Here is a 17,277-nt window from a genome sequence, read left to right as displayed (position 1 = left end):
ACATAGGAAATGTTTTTCTATTTGTTGTCGTTACTATGAATATTTTCCAGTAATCCTAGGCAATACAGAAGTTATCAGAAGATACAGCTGTGGATATCCATCAACTTAAGATAATTTTGTTAATGTTTATGTCATTCTTAAAATAAATAATTTAAAATGCATTGGTGCTTTCAGCATAAATAGCTCCTGAATTCAGAATCTGTTTTCTTAATTTCTTCTTAGCCCAATAAATAAAGTAATCCACTGGGAACTGGTAAAGCAAATCAATCAAGCAAGTGATTTTTTAAATTTATTCATAGACACACTGAAATTAAGGCAGTAATATGCTTGAGGGTTTAAGTTCTAGTACAGACTGCCTGGGTTCACATCCTTGCTTCACCACTTATTAGCTGGATAACCTTAAACAAGGTACCTAATCTCTCTAAACCTTAGTTTTTGCATCTGCAGATTGGGGATCACGAAAGTGGCCGCTTCATAGGATGATGAGAATTAAATTAGAAAACCCACGTAATGCGTGTTAGCCTAGGGCCTGGACTATATATAGTAAGTAGCAAAGACATGCTAATCGTAGCGCCATTTTCCAGGGCTACTGAAATGAATGAAGTAGTCCTCGCCCTTCAAGTATACCATATGAGGAAGACACATAAACAGTCAGCACAGGGCAGTAGGACGTAAGGCTAGCAGGCTGTCAAAGTGAGGCTGGCCTCTGCCCACAGGGTCAAGGACTGGCTCTCAGCGGTGGACACCTTCTCCGAGGAGCAGTTTCAGTGGAGTTGTGATGGAGGAAGCTAGACTGCAGTGGTTGAAATCTTATGTGTTAAACATTCTGGCTCAAATAGCTTGAGCATAAATCAAGCCCAAGTCCTCAGTCATTAATTTACCACCTGAGAAAGGAAGATGCTGAAAACATCCCTGAGTGACTTGACAGTGTCTCATTATGCAAGTGCATGGAGGCGTTTTCAAGGAGCCAAACTGTATTGTCTTTTTAATAATTAATTAATTAATTAATTAATTAATTTTTATTTATTTATTTTTTTGACCACGCCACGAGGCTTGCGGGATCTTAGTTCTCCGACCAGGGATCAAACCCAGGGCCCCGGCAGTGAAAGCACCGAGTCCTAACCATGGACCGCGAGGGAATTCCCCCTTGTGAAATTCTTAGTTCTACCAAAATTTTGTCGAATAAAAATCCATAATTGACTTAATAATCCAGAATTGACTCTTTAATGACTTCCTGTAATTATCATCCTATTCAACATTCAGTATGTGCTAGTCTAGAGATTACGCCTACTTTTGGATAGAACTCTTGCCTGAGCATTTTTTACTTGCCTTTTTACACAATGGGTCCACCCACCATGGGGTCTCTGCCCCCTTGATGCAGTGGTTCTCGGTTCTGCCACGTCCCCAGGCCACGCTGTTTTGAGCTATGCCAGCTGGACCAACGAGAGCAGGCCCGCCTTCCAATCCAGTGGGTTCTTGGGGCTGCCCAGCTTATTGGCCATGGTCTTGGAGTGGCATTTAATAAACAGTAACAGTAATACTTGCTAAATCTACCTGGAGCAGACCTGAGTTATAGGGAACAATTTCAGTTTTTCTCAAACAGAAGCAGATTGCATTTGCGAGCAAAATACAATCAGTTATGAAGGGGTTTTGTGTGGTTTTCTTTTTATTTCATAAACTAAAACATTTTTGTAGAAGTACATCTAGTACACCACTAAATAAATACTAAGTGAGAAAAAAGGATCATTGTATATGATAATATTATGAACAGGAAGGTTGAATTTATAGCTTTTAAACATTCTTAAAAATGCTGTGGGTTTCCCTGGTGGCGCAGTGGTTGAGAGTCTGCCTGTCGGTGCAGGGGACACGGGTTCGAGTCCTGGTCTGGGAAGATCCCACATGCCGCGTAGCGGCTGGGCCCGTGAGCCACAACTACTGAGCCTGCGCGTCTGGAGCCCGTGCTCCACAACAAGAGAGGCCGTGATAGTGAGAGGCCCGCGCACCGCGATGAAGAGTGGCCCCCGCTTGCCGCAACTAGAGAAAGCGCTCGCACAGAAACGAAGACCCAACACAGCCATAAATAATAAAATAAATAAATAAATAGCATTCCCTTTAAAAAAAAAAAAAAAGTTAAGGGGAAAAAAAACCTTGCAAAATACATGAAAAGACTAGAGAAAATAGTTATTTAAAAAAAAAAAGGAAAAAAATGTTGTTATATGTTTTCAGTCCAAATCCTGCCTTTTCATCCATAGTTTTCTTGTAGGTTTCAGTCTTGAGCCAGTCTGAAACTTGACTAGGTAGCAAGTCAAGTGTAAGAACTATTGTGTATAATTAACCAGTCTGCAATTAAAAATCTGGGGCTAATGCCCAATATGAACAGTCATGCCCTTCCTTTTACTCTTTTAACCAATGACCACATGTAGCTTTTTACATGTCTTACTGTAATTTGCTACTGACAATACCTTATATAAAATAGCCAATATCAGAAATGTTCCCTGTGTGATTAATTTGTTACGATTGCCTTAAAATAGTTTTACATATTTTTCTTTAGATTATACAGGGGAGTCACATGATATGTTCAGAGAGACTTAGGGGAAAATCTTTTAGTCTACCAGGTGTTATGGGATCCCCCAGCCAAACTAGATCTTGACCCCAACTACTTCTAAGCAAAGGGAGACCACAGTTGAAATGCAGAGAGAAACAAGACGGTTAATGTCCACAGGCCTGGGTCCAAGAACATTTTCAAGAGTCTTCATGACTACATGCAGTTTTTGCCTCCCTAACTTCACTGGGTGTAAGATGTAACACCACTGGATAGGAAAATTCAACATTTGACACATAACTGTGCGAAGTGGCTGAGGTACTGAAACTCGGCAAGACACACATGGAAATCCAAATTTATAGTGGGAATTCAGACTCTTAACTCTTAAAATGGTGACTCCAAGTGTCGTAAATCCTGCCCCATACTTTGGATGTCATCATTTAAAGATCATATTACTTCAGTAATCAGTAGAATCTGTAAATTAGTGTATTAGCTGTCTGTCCTCACTCGGGTATCAAATAGTAATTCTGTCAAAGGAAGTGTAGCTTTTAAAATGATATTCATTTGGAATAGTGGTGGTTTCTATCATAGCCATCGTCCGTAAGCAGAGAGATCTCGCTTTGACTAGACAGTAAACAAAAGGAAGAGATTCAAGCATACAATTAAAGAGTTTTAACCTGTTTTTAAATATAAGTGCGAAGTTGTGGATCATTACACGGCTGTAATCCACCTGTGATTATATTTCTAAAGTGGAAGAAATACAAAGGTTTCAGAGTAAAAATTTGAGATTAATCAACCTTGTATCTTTTCTTCATGTCTCAGGACGTAAAGCTCCCCTCTTTTTTTTTTTTTAAAGAAACTGGTTTGTTGCTTTGTGGCCCCTTAGTGCTCGCTGACAACCAGCTAAGAAACTTGCATGAAAGAAAGGATGTGAGGAGCAGGGAGGGGCAGAAACCAGTCACCTTGGCCTCTGCTGCTGGCCTCCACCTAATAAAACTGACTCCTTTGTAAGGGACGCATAACTGGGCCAGTTCATGTTCCTTGATCTGGAAGGAGCGCTCCAAAATAACAACAACTGTCTGGCAGTAGAAAGTAGAACACAAAGCATCGACAGCTTCTGCGTCGGGAGAGCATCTCAGAAATCAACATGCTACTCTGATCCCATAGGCAGTCTCTTGGCTCCACAGAAACTTCCAGAGACTTAGTTTTAAGGGTTGCAGCAGATGCCAGAAACAGCAACTGCATCTCTCTCCTAAATCCTACCTCCAAGGCCCTGATAAAATGCTATCCTGGCCCCCTAACCAAAACCCCTCCCCCACCTCACCAGCCAAATGCTGCCTAATGGTCTGTACCCCTCTTGTAGCACTTATCGTTCTCCACTTTGTGTGCTGGGGGTTTATGAACATGTCTCGTCTAGTGAGCCCGACCTTAAACTCCTTCCACACGGAGGATGCTGAGTAAATATCGATTGACTGAGCCAGGGCCGTGTTCTCTAGGTAGCCTGCTCCCTGAGCCAGCATGGGCCCTGCGGGGAGAAGACTGGCGTGCTGGACCGGGCAGGGCAGACTCCACACATGCTTCCTTTATGTGGGGATAAAAGACCTCGAAATCAATACTAGTCATTTTGAATGAATTCTTACATAGTGTTTTGTTGATTCTGAGAAAAATCTATCAGGCGCTAGTTGGGTGTTTGGCACTCTGAATGCAAAAGACAGTACACATTCTGATGAGAAACAAACTCCCGACTAAATAAATGCAGTGTGAAAAGTGCCAGAAACATAGTTCGTAGAAAATACTCTGCATATGGGAAGAAAGAAGTGGCTAGTTCTGCCTGGTGGCTAGTTTAGGTCAGAGTCTCTCAAACCGGGTCCAAGTCCTACAAGATGGCTGAATTTTAAACACCTGCTTGGTGGTATCAGAATCCAGCAGAGATACCTGAACGAGAGAAGATGGTATGGTATCTTTCCCTTTTCTCTCTTGCAAATTTAAGGGCTACTGTACCCCCCAGCCCAGGTCCTCAAATCGCTGTGAGTTGCTGTTTCTATAAAGTAGACTGCAGTCCTTTTTTTTTTTTTTTTAATGGCATCCAAATGATACAGGAGCGCTTAGCAAAAATCTGTGGTCAGTTCATTTAGCATAAAAGGTCTAAAGGCAGCCATAGGATGTGAAAAATCAAATTCTGATTATAAATAAAACTTCATCTTCGATTTTGATGGTAGAATTCTCTCAATCCTAACATTGCTACATCGAATCATTCAACAACCGTGCATTGAGTGCCGAGTGTACAGCTTCTGTCCCGGGAGCTGGGGGCACAGAAGGTCGGCCTCTGCAGACCTTCACCAGCACTGAGGTGCAAAAGTCAGGAAACCATCCGGCAGCACTGTGTTCATAGTGATATTTACCAAGCATTCAGAGACCAAAAGCCAAATGGCAAAGTAGAGCGGAGAAGTGAGATGACTTTCTGGAAAATCCAGTTGGGAATTCCCTTTGGGAGCAACAGGGCCCCAAGTCATCCCCACGTCATCTGATTCATTTAAGCCCTTCTCTGAGCCCTTTACTCTGACCGCAGGACAAACAAAAATAATTCCTACTCTCCAGGAGAAAAACTAGTCCCAAATCCTCACATTTCTAATATGACTTAGAAAATCTAAAGTAGTATCAGGTTTGCAAAGTTTTAACTATGATCTAAGAAAAAGCTTTTATGATACATCCTAAGTGAAGTTTCCTTCTGACTTTTTTCTAACGAAAGTTTACCAACTGCATTTCTTCACCTTAAAGTTATTATTTTAAAGTCGTCGTGTTATAATCAACAGTAAATGACTTAGTAGTTTAGATAATGACTAATGAACTTTTATCTATTTAACAAGAATTTATTGAGTGCCTACAATGTGCCAGGCCCTAGAGATAACAAAGCCTGAGTTCCAGGCAACAGGAAGGGCCGTGATCTAATCAATAATTATAATACGGTATAATAAACACAGTCATATAAGTATGTCAAATAAATAGCAGTGACAAAGCATGCATAGCTGCCTCCTCGGGAAAGAAACAGTTAGGAAAGGCTTTTAAAAGGAAATGGTGTGAGCTGGGTTGAAAAATGGAAAGGTGGGTTGTAAACGTCCATGGCGTGTACATAGAGAATGTATTACCAGTGTCTGACCTTATGTGGTATAGAGTCCAAGTTGAAAGGCCCCTAAACGGCCTTCTGATCCAGTATCCCAGCCAGGAAATCCCAGCAGGGAAGCACTTTGACTTGCGCACTGGTTTTCCACTGGTGCTCTGGGATAGAGCTTCGGATTTTCCTCCCAAAAGCAGGGATCAGGGCACCTGCTCAGCATTTTTGTTTATTTTATGTATTAGTTGACATAAGTTTTCACTGGAGGAAAAAGAATACAGCTCCACAACTTAAAACCACTGGCCTAGTGCCAAGAGCATGGGACCTAGAAGGTAGCCTCGTGTTCGTGTCCTTAGGCAAATGAGGTCAAATTATTTAACACAGGAGAAAGTGATCTGTAAACAGTAATGCACTGAGTACGTCTAAATTATTTTTAAGTCATGTTTGTTATGATCTCTTTGGGCCTGTGTTCCCTCCTTTACAAAATGAAGACGTTTCACCCAGAAGTCTCAAGTCCCCTGGGTAGCTCTAGAATTAAATGCTTTGGTAATTATCCAGCTTTCTCTTAACTTTTTCTAAGGATGAGAATGCTTTTTCAGCGTACTCCTTTCCACTGCTTTTGACACGACTTAATATTGGAATTAGAGCATCTCATTTAGTGAATTGTAACTAGTAATTGGTTTTGTAAATCGCAAACACTGGCACACAAAGCTGAGGCTGTGTGCTTTGCAGAGTATATGGCCATTGCAAGAGCTAGTGATGTATTTTTGTTGCACATATGCCCAAAGTTGGTTGCTTCAAATCTTGCTTTTAATGACATATTTATGTTCTTTTGGTAGCCAGAAGTGCAACTTGCTGAAGGCTTCGATGTGTTTATGCCTAAATCTCAGCTGGACTCTATACTGTCAAACTACACTCGCTCAGGAAGCCTTCTGTTTAGAAAACTGGTGTGTGCATTTTTTGATGACAAGACTTTGGCTAACTCCTTACCCAATGGGAAGAGGAAAAGAGGACTCAATGACAACCGGAAAGGACTAGACCAAAATATTGTGGGTGCAATAAAAGGTTGGTCTGCATCATTTCATTTTACGGGGTCTTTGTTAAGCTTTGCCTTCATTCCATAAAGATGCAGCTGAAAGTGTAGTAAATGAACTAGAGACGAATTTAACTTGCCGCTGGCCATCTGCCCACCAGCCTGGCTTTTGGGTGTGAGCTCCCTAACTCTCCGCCCCAAATACCACTAGAATTTGCTACTTCAAGGTGATGTTAATTTGTTAAAGTCAGAATTTAAGAGCCAGTCTGATCTGCTGCAGAACCGAAAAGATGTTCCTTAACTAACTTTGAAAATGAAAGTATTTTTTCCTTTCAGTCATTTCTAACTAAGAACTTCATCAAAACAGGACTTGTACTTAGATATTTAAGTAAGAATAAGTAAGAATAAAGCTGTGATGCTCTTTTGAAAAGAAGGTAAAAGAGTTCTCTCCAAAGTTCAGAAGTTGCTTTACCAGGTCACTGCTTCTAAAGATACTTTAAATGGAAGTGATCCCACTGTGAAGCCAGACCCTACTCTGCTCCTTCTGGTTTTGTGACATGCAGTCGTGCCAGTTACATGCAAACAAGTACCTGGGTCTCCCCATTAACACCTGTGAAGGTGTGTCTGAATCCCACTGCGTTACGATTAAATTTAATTTTCCTTCTTATTTATTTCTTACTTTTAAAATGTCCTTGGGACTTCCCTGGTGTTCCAGTTGGTAAGACTCTGCGCTCCCAACGCAGGGGGCCCAGGTTCGATCCCTGGTCAGGGAACTAGACCCCACATAATGCAACTAAAAAAAAAAAAAGATCCTGCATGCTGCAACTAAGACCTGGCACACAGCAAAAATAAATAAATAAATATTTTTTAAAATAAATAAAATAAAATGTCCTTACTTAGGACTCTGATTAATGTAATTTTAGGTAACAGAAGTATTTAGATGTGACTTTCAGAAAGAATGTAAATGAATTTGCAAATATAAACACAACTGCCATGAAAATGAAATTTCGGATCAGGCCTCAGTTACCCCAGAATCACTGCTCGGGATGTCTCTCCCTGCCTGGGTTGCCATGTTGTCTGGCTGTGCACTGGGACAGACACACAGAGCACTGCCCCCCAACCCCTGCTTCCCCCACCGTGCAAAATGAGTAAATGAATTCAGTAGCACTTAGAGGGTACTTGGAATCCCACAATTAACTTTGCAAAATAATACGATTTTTAAATGGAGTTAGCAAGTACCAGGCAGCCTTTGTTCACGGCCAGAAGGACATGAGCCTTCCTTAACAGAAAACTTCTCATTCTCCAATAGAGTTTTTTCACTTAAAGTGACAGTTGAGTTGTATTAAGTAAGCTACAGAGATATCACAATCTGTGCTGTTTCTGAAAAGAATGATTCAGCCTGAAGCGACACTAAAAACAAGATTACAGAATTTGACAAATAGTCAATGATGTAACTAGGACTTGCTGAAGTGAAGAAGGGTCCCATTTGGATTTAATGTGGCTGGGACTTCTGGAAACATGAAGCGTAAGGCTGCTGATGCTTTTCATGCTGAAGCTTTTAAACATGCTGACATGTAGCCAGGGATTGTTTTAATGTTCTGTTTTTCCAGGGCAGTATATTAACAATATGAAAGTGTTTGGAAATTAGGGAATCATAAATGACTGTGTTCCATTTTAATGACAGAAGAGTTACCCTAATCATAGATGACAATGAAATATATCATTACAAGTAGACTGATACGGGTTTTACGCTACCATTTTCAATCTAGACTGGACATCATACAGTAGTTTGAAAAAGTATATTAGAAACAGAAATAGAAAACATGCCTTCATCTTCTTCACAGCCCTCCTCTTTAACTAGAAATAAAAATGGCAATGAGGGCTCTTCTGCCCCCAATGCATAATAAAGCAGATTATTCAAACCAAAGAACTTACACTTTCCATACTCTTCTTTTATTGTTGAATTAAACCTGGCATTAAAAAATTCTTTTAGAACAACAGAGTAACTTTAAAACAGACAGAAATCCACCCATAAGGCACCAACAACCTAAGGCCACAGATATTGTATCTTCACTTGTTTACTTGCCGTGTTGATTCATAGAAATATTTCAGTTTTGACTGTTTTTTCCTTGATTACAAAAATAACACACGCTTGTAAAAAATCCAAACCATAAAAAAGCATAGACAGCTGAAAGGCCTCCATCATCCCACTCTTCAGAGGGTACCGTGTACATTCCTACAATCCTCACTCAAAGTATGAATGTGGTATCAGGTTTGTCTCTCGTACGAAGACATCCTGTTCATACAGATCAGCCAACGTTCTTACCTGATTTATTCTGACAATTTCTTACAAGCACCTTGAGAAGAAGCTTTGTCTTCCTATTTTTTATTACCTGTTGCACTTCACTGAGAGCTCTACACACGGTCGGGTTCCCATGAAGACACGTTGGGTGAGTGAATGGACATAGGTTTTTATTTTTCATCTTGACTTTGCCCTTAATTTATTGACATAATGGGCCTAGTACTAAACGTCCATCCTCAGGTCTTCTCACACCTAATTTGGAACGATTGATGTCAAAATGTTGCTGTAAATTTCTACCACTTAATAAAGTGCCCATGAAACAAAAAAAAAAAATGGAAACCAAAACTGAATATAAATTTGAATATAATTCTCTTAATTCCCTAATACTTTTTTTCTTTTCATGCCATACTTTGACTCGCTAAAAGTTTATTAACCCACATACTATACTATAAAGCGATTTTTGGAAGTAGCTATTAATTGAAGGTCTTTTTTTTTTTCTTTAACAAGAGAAAAATCACACAAAATTTAATACCATGTATACATGGGAAAGACCCAGGAAATCTGAGCAACTCCTAATTGACGGTCTTATTGAATAATTATACCCAGTTTTTCATGCTATTATTAGAGTTAAAAAAAGAAATTTATTTCCCTAACCAAGTCTTTCGAATCTGAGTAATCTGGCAAAGCGATAAAATTGTTTCTTTCTACATAATAATGGCAAGAAGACTACTCATGTTACTACTGCTGTCTACCACATATTTTGAAAAGATTTTGCAAATACTAAATACTCAGTCTTTCTTCCTCCATCCTTTATGGGACAGTGCACCAATACTGTATTAATTTGAAAAGTTCTACAACCTAGGAATATACATAGACTGGTTGATTTTATAAAACCTTCAGTAAAAACAACAGTGGAGGCTGGATTTTGTTTCAAACAAAGTGATGAGGTTGGTTAAGACAAGAATGGGAAACAAGATAAGGAAAACCTGTAAAATGCTCATAAATAGGAACAGAAGTGGACTGAAAAAGCAGAGTTTATTGTGGGATTGTTTACATAGCTCTTCGTAGTTATAATTAAGATTCCCCATAGTACAGTATCTTGAAAAATATGTATAAGCCTCTTTGTAGAGATCACGCTTTTCACAGCCTCATCTGTTTTATGGTAGGTACCACTTATTGGTAATTCACTAAAAATTCATTTATAGGTATGACCCAAGGTGTTGATGATCCTTAATTAGAAACATTCACCTGAGCACTTTGAAGTTAAGTCTGGGAAGAAGCAACTTAGGATCTTATTAAGTGGAGTCTTAGGTTTTGGTGCTAAGGATAGTTTAGTATCCTAGATTTAATTTGGAAATGATTTTACAGCCAGGATGCAGAATGGAGGTCAGGACCCAGGTGTACTCTCCTCCCTTCATGCTTTACCTGCCAAAGACCACCTAGTTCTTGGTGTCCTATGCCCAGGAGACCACACAGGGTGACCTAGTGAGAGTTATCAGATATTGACATAATCATTGCACGTCTGAATACTCTTCAGAAAAGTGTAGTTGCAGTAAAGCCATTTTTAGAACCTGGGTTATGGTTTTTAATTCAGCTTCATAGTGATTAACTGAGAAAGTTTTATTACTATCAAACTACACTAGGTTTTTGAAGCCTCTTGCATTCAGAGGAAATGACGTCTGCTTATCAAGTGCAAGAACCACTCTATTGCCCTTGGTTCACTCCACGTAGCACAAACTGCACTGCTGCTCTCGGGGCGCATCAGTGCTGCTGACCGGCTGGGATGGCCTGCGGGGATCAGAGCATCCCTGGGCGGGAGCCCTCCTTGGGTGGTGGTGCTCCAAACACTCGACTATGCTTCTGACACTTCATGTGACCTCACCCTTTCATAGGCTCTGCGGAACAGACCACCAAAACCTCTCCTTTTATTTCAGCAACTCTAGAGACACGTAGGGTCTATATTTGCCATTTTGGAATTCCTTTATTTTCCATTTTTATTGTATATCGTCACTCATTTCCTTGGATTTATTCCCCAAAAGTGAATAGCTGTTTTCTATCTGATCTCAAATAGACTTTAATATGTTTGGGAGTGGAATCTACATCTGATTTCTTATTTCTTGATAGTAACTTCTGCGTGTTCTGAGAACTCCCTGTAAGAACAAGGCTGAAACATCAGTTTGGATTCGAATACCCCTACGATGTTGATGATTTTAGTTCCATTTATGGGAGAGGAAACTGAGGCTATGAGAAGTTAAGTAAACTTAAAGGAAACAACTAGTAAGTGGGAGAGCCGAGATTTAACCCCAGGCCTCTCTCACTCCAGAGCCATTACTTCATACCTTCCATGAGGACTATATGAAAAGAAAGAAAGGGGTCTCAGCTTTAAATTTCTATCTTAAAATTTAGCACTTTGGATTCTTTATAAATTCCACTGGGAAGGTGGCCATACTAATGATTTTAAATGACCACTCAGTTGCTGTGTTGTATTCAGAATGAATTTCTAGGTAAAGCTTAGCTGTCCTTCAGTTTATTTACTAGCTTCAAGAGCAGGTCTTCCTTTGAAGACACTGAGAATCAGTCCCGTCATAGTAGAGAGAAAAATAGAAGTGTGATCCCTTCCCTAGGGAAAGAGACTCTTCCAGTGCACAGAACCACAAAGAAAGAGTGTGCAAGTTGCCCTGCGTGGAAGTAGTCTTCCAGCGTTGTATGTAAATTCAATTCTAGTTGAAGTGTTTGGCCATTGGAACCAGTTGATAAATGCTTTCATTCAAGAAATCCTTTTGGAAAATGAATATTCATTTGTTAACTAATCTGTTCAGATTTTTACATATCGGATCAGCTTAAAACAGGATAGACCTGCAAAATATATGACAACAAAATAATCTATAATGACTATTTAATGACATCAGATTCATAGCTTGTCTGTAACTGTTACCTAGGTGGTGTTGTTTGCCATTCTCCCTCTTTTTATGGAGGCCCAGTGACAGGTGGGTGACGTTGAATCTTGGTCATTCCATACGCAGAGCCCTGTGTGTTCAGCCCCTTCCCTAGCTGGTCTCATATTTCAGTGTGCACCAGAATTACCTGAGGTATTGGTTCAAAATTGCCAGATTTCTGGGTCCCATCCTCGGAGGTTAATTCAGTAGGTGTAGGGTAATCACGGGAATCTGGATTTTGAACAAGCACCTGCAGGTGACTGGGGCAGGCTGTTCCCAGACCACCCTGGGAAGAGCAGGGCCATCCCAGCTCCGATGCTGACCGCTGGTTCGATCAGTCGCGATCCGTACTGGCTGCACAGCCGTCCTGCACACGTCCGTCCTCCCCTGTTGCTAAGAGCGCCCCTTTCCTGTAGGCTGCCCTGCGTCTCTCCTGGAGCAAATGAGAAGATAACGTGTGTCAGCGGCTCTCATCCGATGACTCTCCGGGGCTTAAACTGATTCTTCCCTGTTGTGTTACACAAGGGCCCTGGTTTCAGACGAGCCCGCAGTGCCTCCCAGGACTTGAGTGGTTAACTGCCTCGTTTACCAAAGTGGAAGAGGAGCATTGCCAGACTTCAGCGCGAGTCTAGCAGGTGGAGCAATAAACAAATGTGTCGTTTTCTGCGAAGCTTTATCATCACTACAGAAAATGTCATCTCCGTTCTTGGCAAGCACTCGGCCAGGCTCCCCGATGGCATATTTGAAGCACCGAGCCAGCCAAGTTGCGCACCAAACAGTGCGATACAGAAGACCCACTGGTCTTTGCCGCTTTTCCGATACTGGATAAGTCACGAGAGCACCAAACCGTTGGCAGTATTTTCACTGACCTCACAAACGTAGAAATCATCAGCAGGCGTGACGCTGCTGTTAGCCACGCTCGCGCTTATTACGCACCCACTGTGAGGCAGGAACGGGTGACAAAGACTAGTGAGGCGTGGCCGCTGACCTTCAGGAGCGCGCAGTCCAGCGGAGTGACAGACATGTAAACGGTGAGCCAGGACCTAGAACCGTCTCCAGGATAGAACAGAATAAACGTCAAGTGCCCATTATTCGTGGAGGGAGAAAGCACAGAGGCTGGAAATCCCAGTTAGAGAAGGGCTCACGGAACAGGTGACATCAGAACCAGACCTTGAAGGATGAGCAGTGTCCCAGAGGCAAGGAGAATGGAAGAGGTTGACTTACAGAATAATTTCAATGCAGCTTCAGTGAAGTAAGACGTTGCGTGAAAGCCTTTCGCCTCCAGAGCTGTTGAAAGTCTGTTCTAAGCGTTGGGCCACGAGTCCTCACCAACCCGTTCACCTTTAAGCGTTTAACTTCTTGCATATAAATGCCATTGCAATGGACCCAAACACAGTTTGCCCCAGCGGTTTTTAACCGGGGCTGTGCTTCTTAAAGCTGCCTCGGCCCCGTCCCAGACTTAATGGACCAGAATCCTTCGGGTTGGGGCCAGAGAGAGTGGCAAGACTGTCCCTGCTTTGTCACTGGTCTTCCGTAAGCTCAGAAAAGGAAGCTCCCCTTCCTCAAAACGACAACTCTATCCGCATAAGGAGCAAAGGGAAACGTGGAGATGTTTGTTAAGAAGGAGTTTGTGGCTTTTGTTGATCTGTCTTCAGCCCATCACACCACGGATGGCAACCCATTGTGGATTAACTCGCAGGGACTCAGTTCTAAGTCCCGGTTACTGAATTCTCACCCAGCCTGCGTTTCATAAACAGCCTGCATTTCATATGTTTATGTTCATAAACATAAACAGCCTCCTGTCAAAAGAGATGAGTTTCTGCCGCACAAGCAGGGCCACTGTAGCATGACTGTGTGTTTTGCAGTGTATGGGCACCCTTCCCCTTGTGGACGTTGTCGATTTGTTTATTTATTATGACAGTTTTCTGGCAGAGGCAAGTCACATGTCCCAAGGAAGGGGCAACTTTCTAATTTGCATCATGGCATGACGTGGGCTAGCCACAGCCCTGAACCTAGCAAACAGTGTTTTCTGTGTAGCCCGTCTCTTCTTCCTTTAGATCCCTGAATTGTGTGGCTGATCTGAAACGCTCACGAGTATCTTCAGGTAGTGCCACATCTCTCCTATTTTCTTTCCCACTGCTGGGAAGCAGAATTGGATAATGAGTCCAAAATTGGTCAAATTGCATTCCTCGTAGCTTTTCTCCTGGACCTATCGTTGGTGCTAGTGATCTGGCAATTATTTTAATTCATTTCCACGAAGAGTTATTGACTCTCTCATACAAGGTATGCTGCAGAAATTTGAGAGACTCGGGAATTGACATTTGCTTGGATCGCTGCCCTAGAGGGGTTTATGCAGCTGATCATGGAATAGTTGCTGTCACTGTAGTACTAGGGACTGATGGTAAGCCCACAAAAAAACTAAGGATCTGTGTCAGATTCCATTAAGAAAATGCCTCAAAATCCATAGACCTTTATTCAAAATTGAACTGAAAGCTGTCATCTATTGTGGCTGCCTTGAAGACATCTTTGTATGAGAGCGAGCCTGGATGCATCTGTCTGGTTAAAAGCATCCTTAGAAGAGAGAGACGCTGCCTCTTGGAATTAGTCGGGTTTTCTCACTGACTGCTCCTTAGAGTCAAGTCTTCTGTTATGCTGACTGTGTTTCCAGGTTCTTCTTTCTGGTGCTTCTGGCTCTTGGTTAGATTTTGACACTTCTCCATCATCAGCTCCTGGGATTTCTCAGAACCCTGGTGCCCCTGCATCCACCCTGTCCCTTTGATCACAGAGCACATCCAGTGTTGGTTATGTTATGCACATGTCTCCCCCAGCCTCTTCATCTCCCCCCGTGTGGAGGCAGCTTAGCCATCTACAGCTAAGTGCGGGCAAATCCTAAGTAGAAACGTGGACGGAAGCCCTGAGCAAGGGAGACAGTTGACAGCAGGGACCAAGACATGCAGGACATCCAGCCTAACCACCGAGCATGGGGGCCTGTCCTGGCCTCTTTCTAGAGTCAGGGGCGGTCCTTCTTACCCACACGTGCATCACCTGATAGGTGGCCTGGGGCTTCTAACACTAACACCCCCTAGCAGACACATTTTTTTATGCAAGCTATTTATTCATTCATTCATCTATTCATTCATTAATTCCTTTACTGTGTGCCTCTGTTACACACCAGGCTCTGGGTAGAACCCACTCCCTGTCCTCAACGAGCTGGAAGTGTTAGTATGGGGAGTAACTGATAGGAGTAGAGAACAGAGGTCGGGGAGATAGATACGTAAATAGGTTATTGATGTAGCAGACACATTATTTTTGACAGAGGCATCAACATTCTCCTACTTTTCAAGTTTGAAAGTTCAGAATCACCGTCAATGCCTTTTTTTTTCCTCTTCTGCTACTAACCCCAATTCACGACCCGGTCCCGTCTGTTCATTTTGTCCTTCCTCTCCCATTCTCCGGTCTCTGGCTTCTCTGACACCATCCTAGGCCAGCTGTCCATCACCTTGTCCCTGAAGTTTGGCAGAAACACTCTTTAAATATCCTCCCTGCCCCTCATTTCTTCTTCTGTAAGACAAGAGTTCATGACGTTTTTCCTACCGCTTTCCTACCATGAAATCAAGTGCAAACCCTGGCCTTTCCCAGACTTCCCATAACTTGATTTTCCTCTCCTCCCAACCACATCTCCCTGGGCTCCTACCCGGCGACCCAGCCCAGCACTGACACTGTTCCTCAAGCATCACATACTCATTTTGGACTTGGAGTTTTGCTGTTTCCCCCAGGGCTACAGTGCTCTTCTCTCTTTGTAGACAAATCCAGCTCATTCTTCTTAGTTCGGCCCAAGTCTCATCATCTCTCCCATGAACTTTCTCCTGATGCCCGAGCCTCCATTGATTTCTCCTTTCTCTAAATTCCTATGGCACATGTTACCTTTAGACCGCTTAGCAATACATCCTGACCCTTAGCTTTGCTACTCATGGTTTATGTGAAGGATGACTGTATCATTTATTGCCCAAACTGGGACTCTTTTGAGAGTGAAAATGGTGATGTTAATCATTTCACCAGGAAAACAGACATTTTGAACTATCCTGGGCAAATCAGGATCTATGGTCATCCTACTTGTGTTTAGACATCTTATCTTTCCAACAAGACTGTAAGTTCCTAGGGAGCAAATCTTACATGGGGAATATTTGCTTTGTATATTCCGCGGCACTGAAACATAATTAACGATCAATAAATGCAGGAAGGAAAGAAAGAGGGATGGAGGGAATCAGGCAGTCACTTCATCCTCACTGAAAAAGACAGTTTCTTAAAAATCAAAACACAACTCCAGGACTTCCCTGGTGGCGCAGTGGTTAAGAATCCGCCTGCCAATGCAGGGGACACGGGTTCGAGCCCTGGTCCGGGAAGATCCCACATGCCGCAGAGCAACTAAGCCCGTGTGCCACAACTACTGAGCCTGCATTCTAGAGCCCACGAGCCACAACTACTGAGCCCATGTACCACAACTACTGAAGCCCATGCGCCTAGAGCCCGTGCTCCACAACAAGAGAAGCCACCGCAATGAGAAGCCCGCGCACCGCAAGGAAGAGTAGCCCCCGCTCGCCGCAACTAGAGAAAACCCGCGTGCAGCAACGAAGACCCAACACAGCCAAAAGAATAAATTAAATAAATAAATAAATAAATTTATTTAAAAAAGAAAATGCAACTCCACCCCATTGGATGTATACAAGGCATGAATAACAGGATAAGCACACAACTTCTCCATGACCAGTTGGAAGAGGGCAGCTGAAATTCGAGAAGGCAGAATATAAGTTTGAAGATAGAAGAAAAACAGCAACAGACAAATCAAGTGGTGCAGAGCACTCAAGAAGGGTATAAATCGTGTCAATCAAAACCATCAAGGCGATCCTGAGCATAAACCCTAATTTGTATTCCGTGGGGACTCTGAAAGCGTGGATTATTGTTAAATGTCAAAGAGCAGTCTCCACAACGCGCAATACAGGAAGTGTAGTTTCTCGCACTTCCATTCATGCCAGAGGGTAATCATCTCCACAAGGTAAAGTGTAATAATTTTCTTGTGGGATTTTGATTTTAAATAAATCCCAAGATGGAATCCCTAAGCAGGCTAAATGTGCCATTTTCTGTCTTTACCATCTCAAGACTTCTTGATATATCTGTATACTTATCCATCCCTGTATTTTTTTAGCATCCATCCTGATGGCACCTTGGTACCTCAAAGAGAGTATCAAGGAAAAGTTTGAGAACTTTTCTATTGTCTGCCTCAACATAAGCCCCAGATTTCCTTCAAGCTGATCTCAATTAGAAGGGAGTTGTCACCGTTAAAAAAGAACAGGA

The 17,277-nt window shown here is 42.2% G+C and overlaps 1 protein-coding gene across 4 annotated transcripts in view; it reads left to right on the top strand.

The window, feature by feature from the left end:
* Positions 1–17,277, top strand: part of BEND7 (BEN domain containing 7) — a 76,475-nt gene that overhangs the window by 35,288 nt on the left and 23,910 nt on the right. For all 4 annotated transcript variants that reach the window (XM_082452879.1, XM_082452877.1, XM_082452880.1 and 1 more), the window contains exon 6: positions 6,494–6,719. In XM_082452879.1, the coding sequence (XP_082309005.1) occupies positions 6,494–6,719 (226 nt within the window). The remainder of the gene's footprint in view (positions 1–6,493; positions 6,720–17,277) is intronic.

This window comes from Balaenoptera physalus (assembly GCF_965194825.1).
Source record: "Balaenoptera physalus genome assembly, chromosome: 2".
NCBI lineage: Eukaryota > Metazoa > Chordata > Mammalia > Artiodactyla > Balaenopteridae > Balaenoptera > Balaenoptera physalus.
This window is presented reverse-complemented; position numbering and strand designations above follow the sequence as displayed.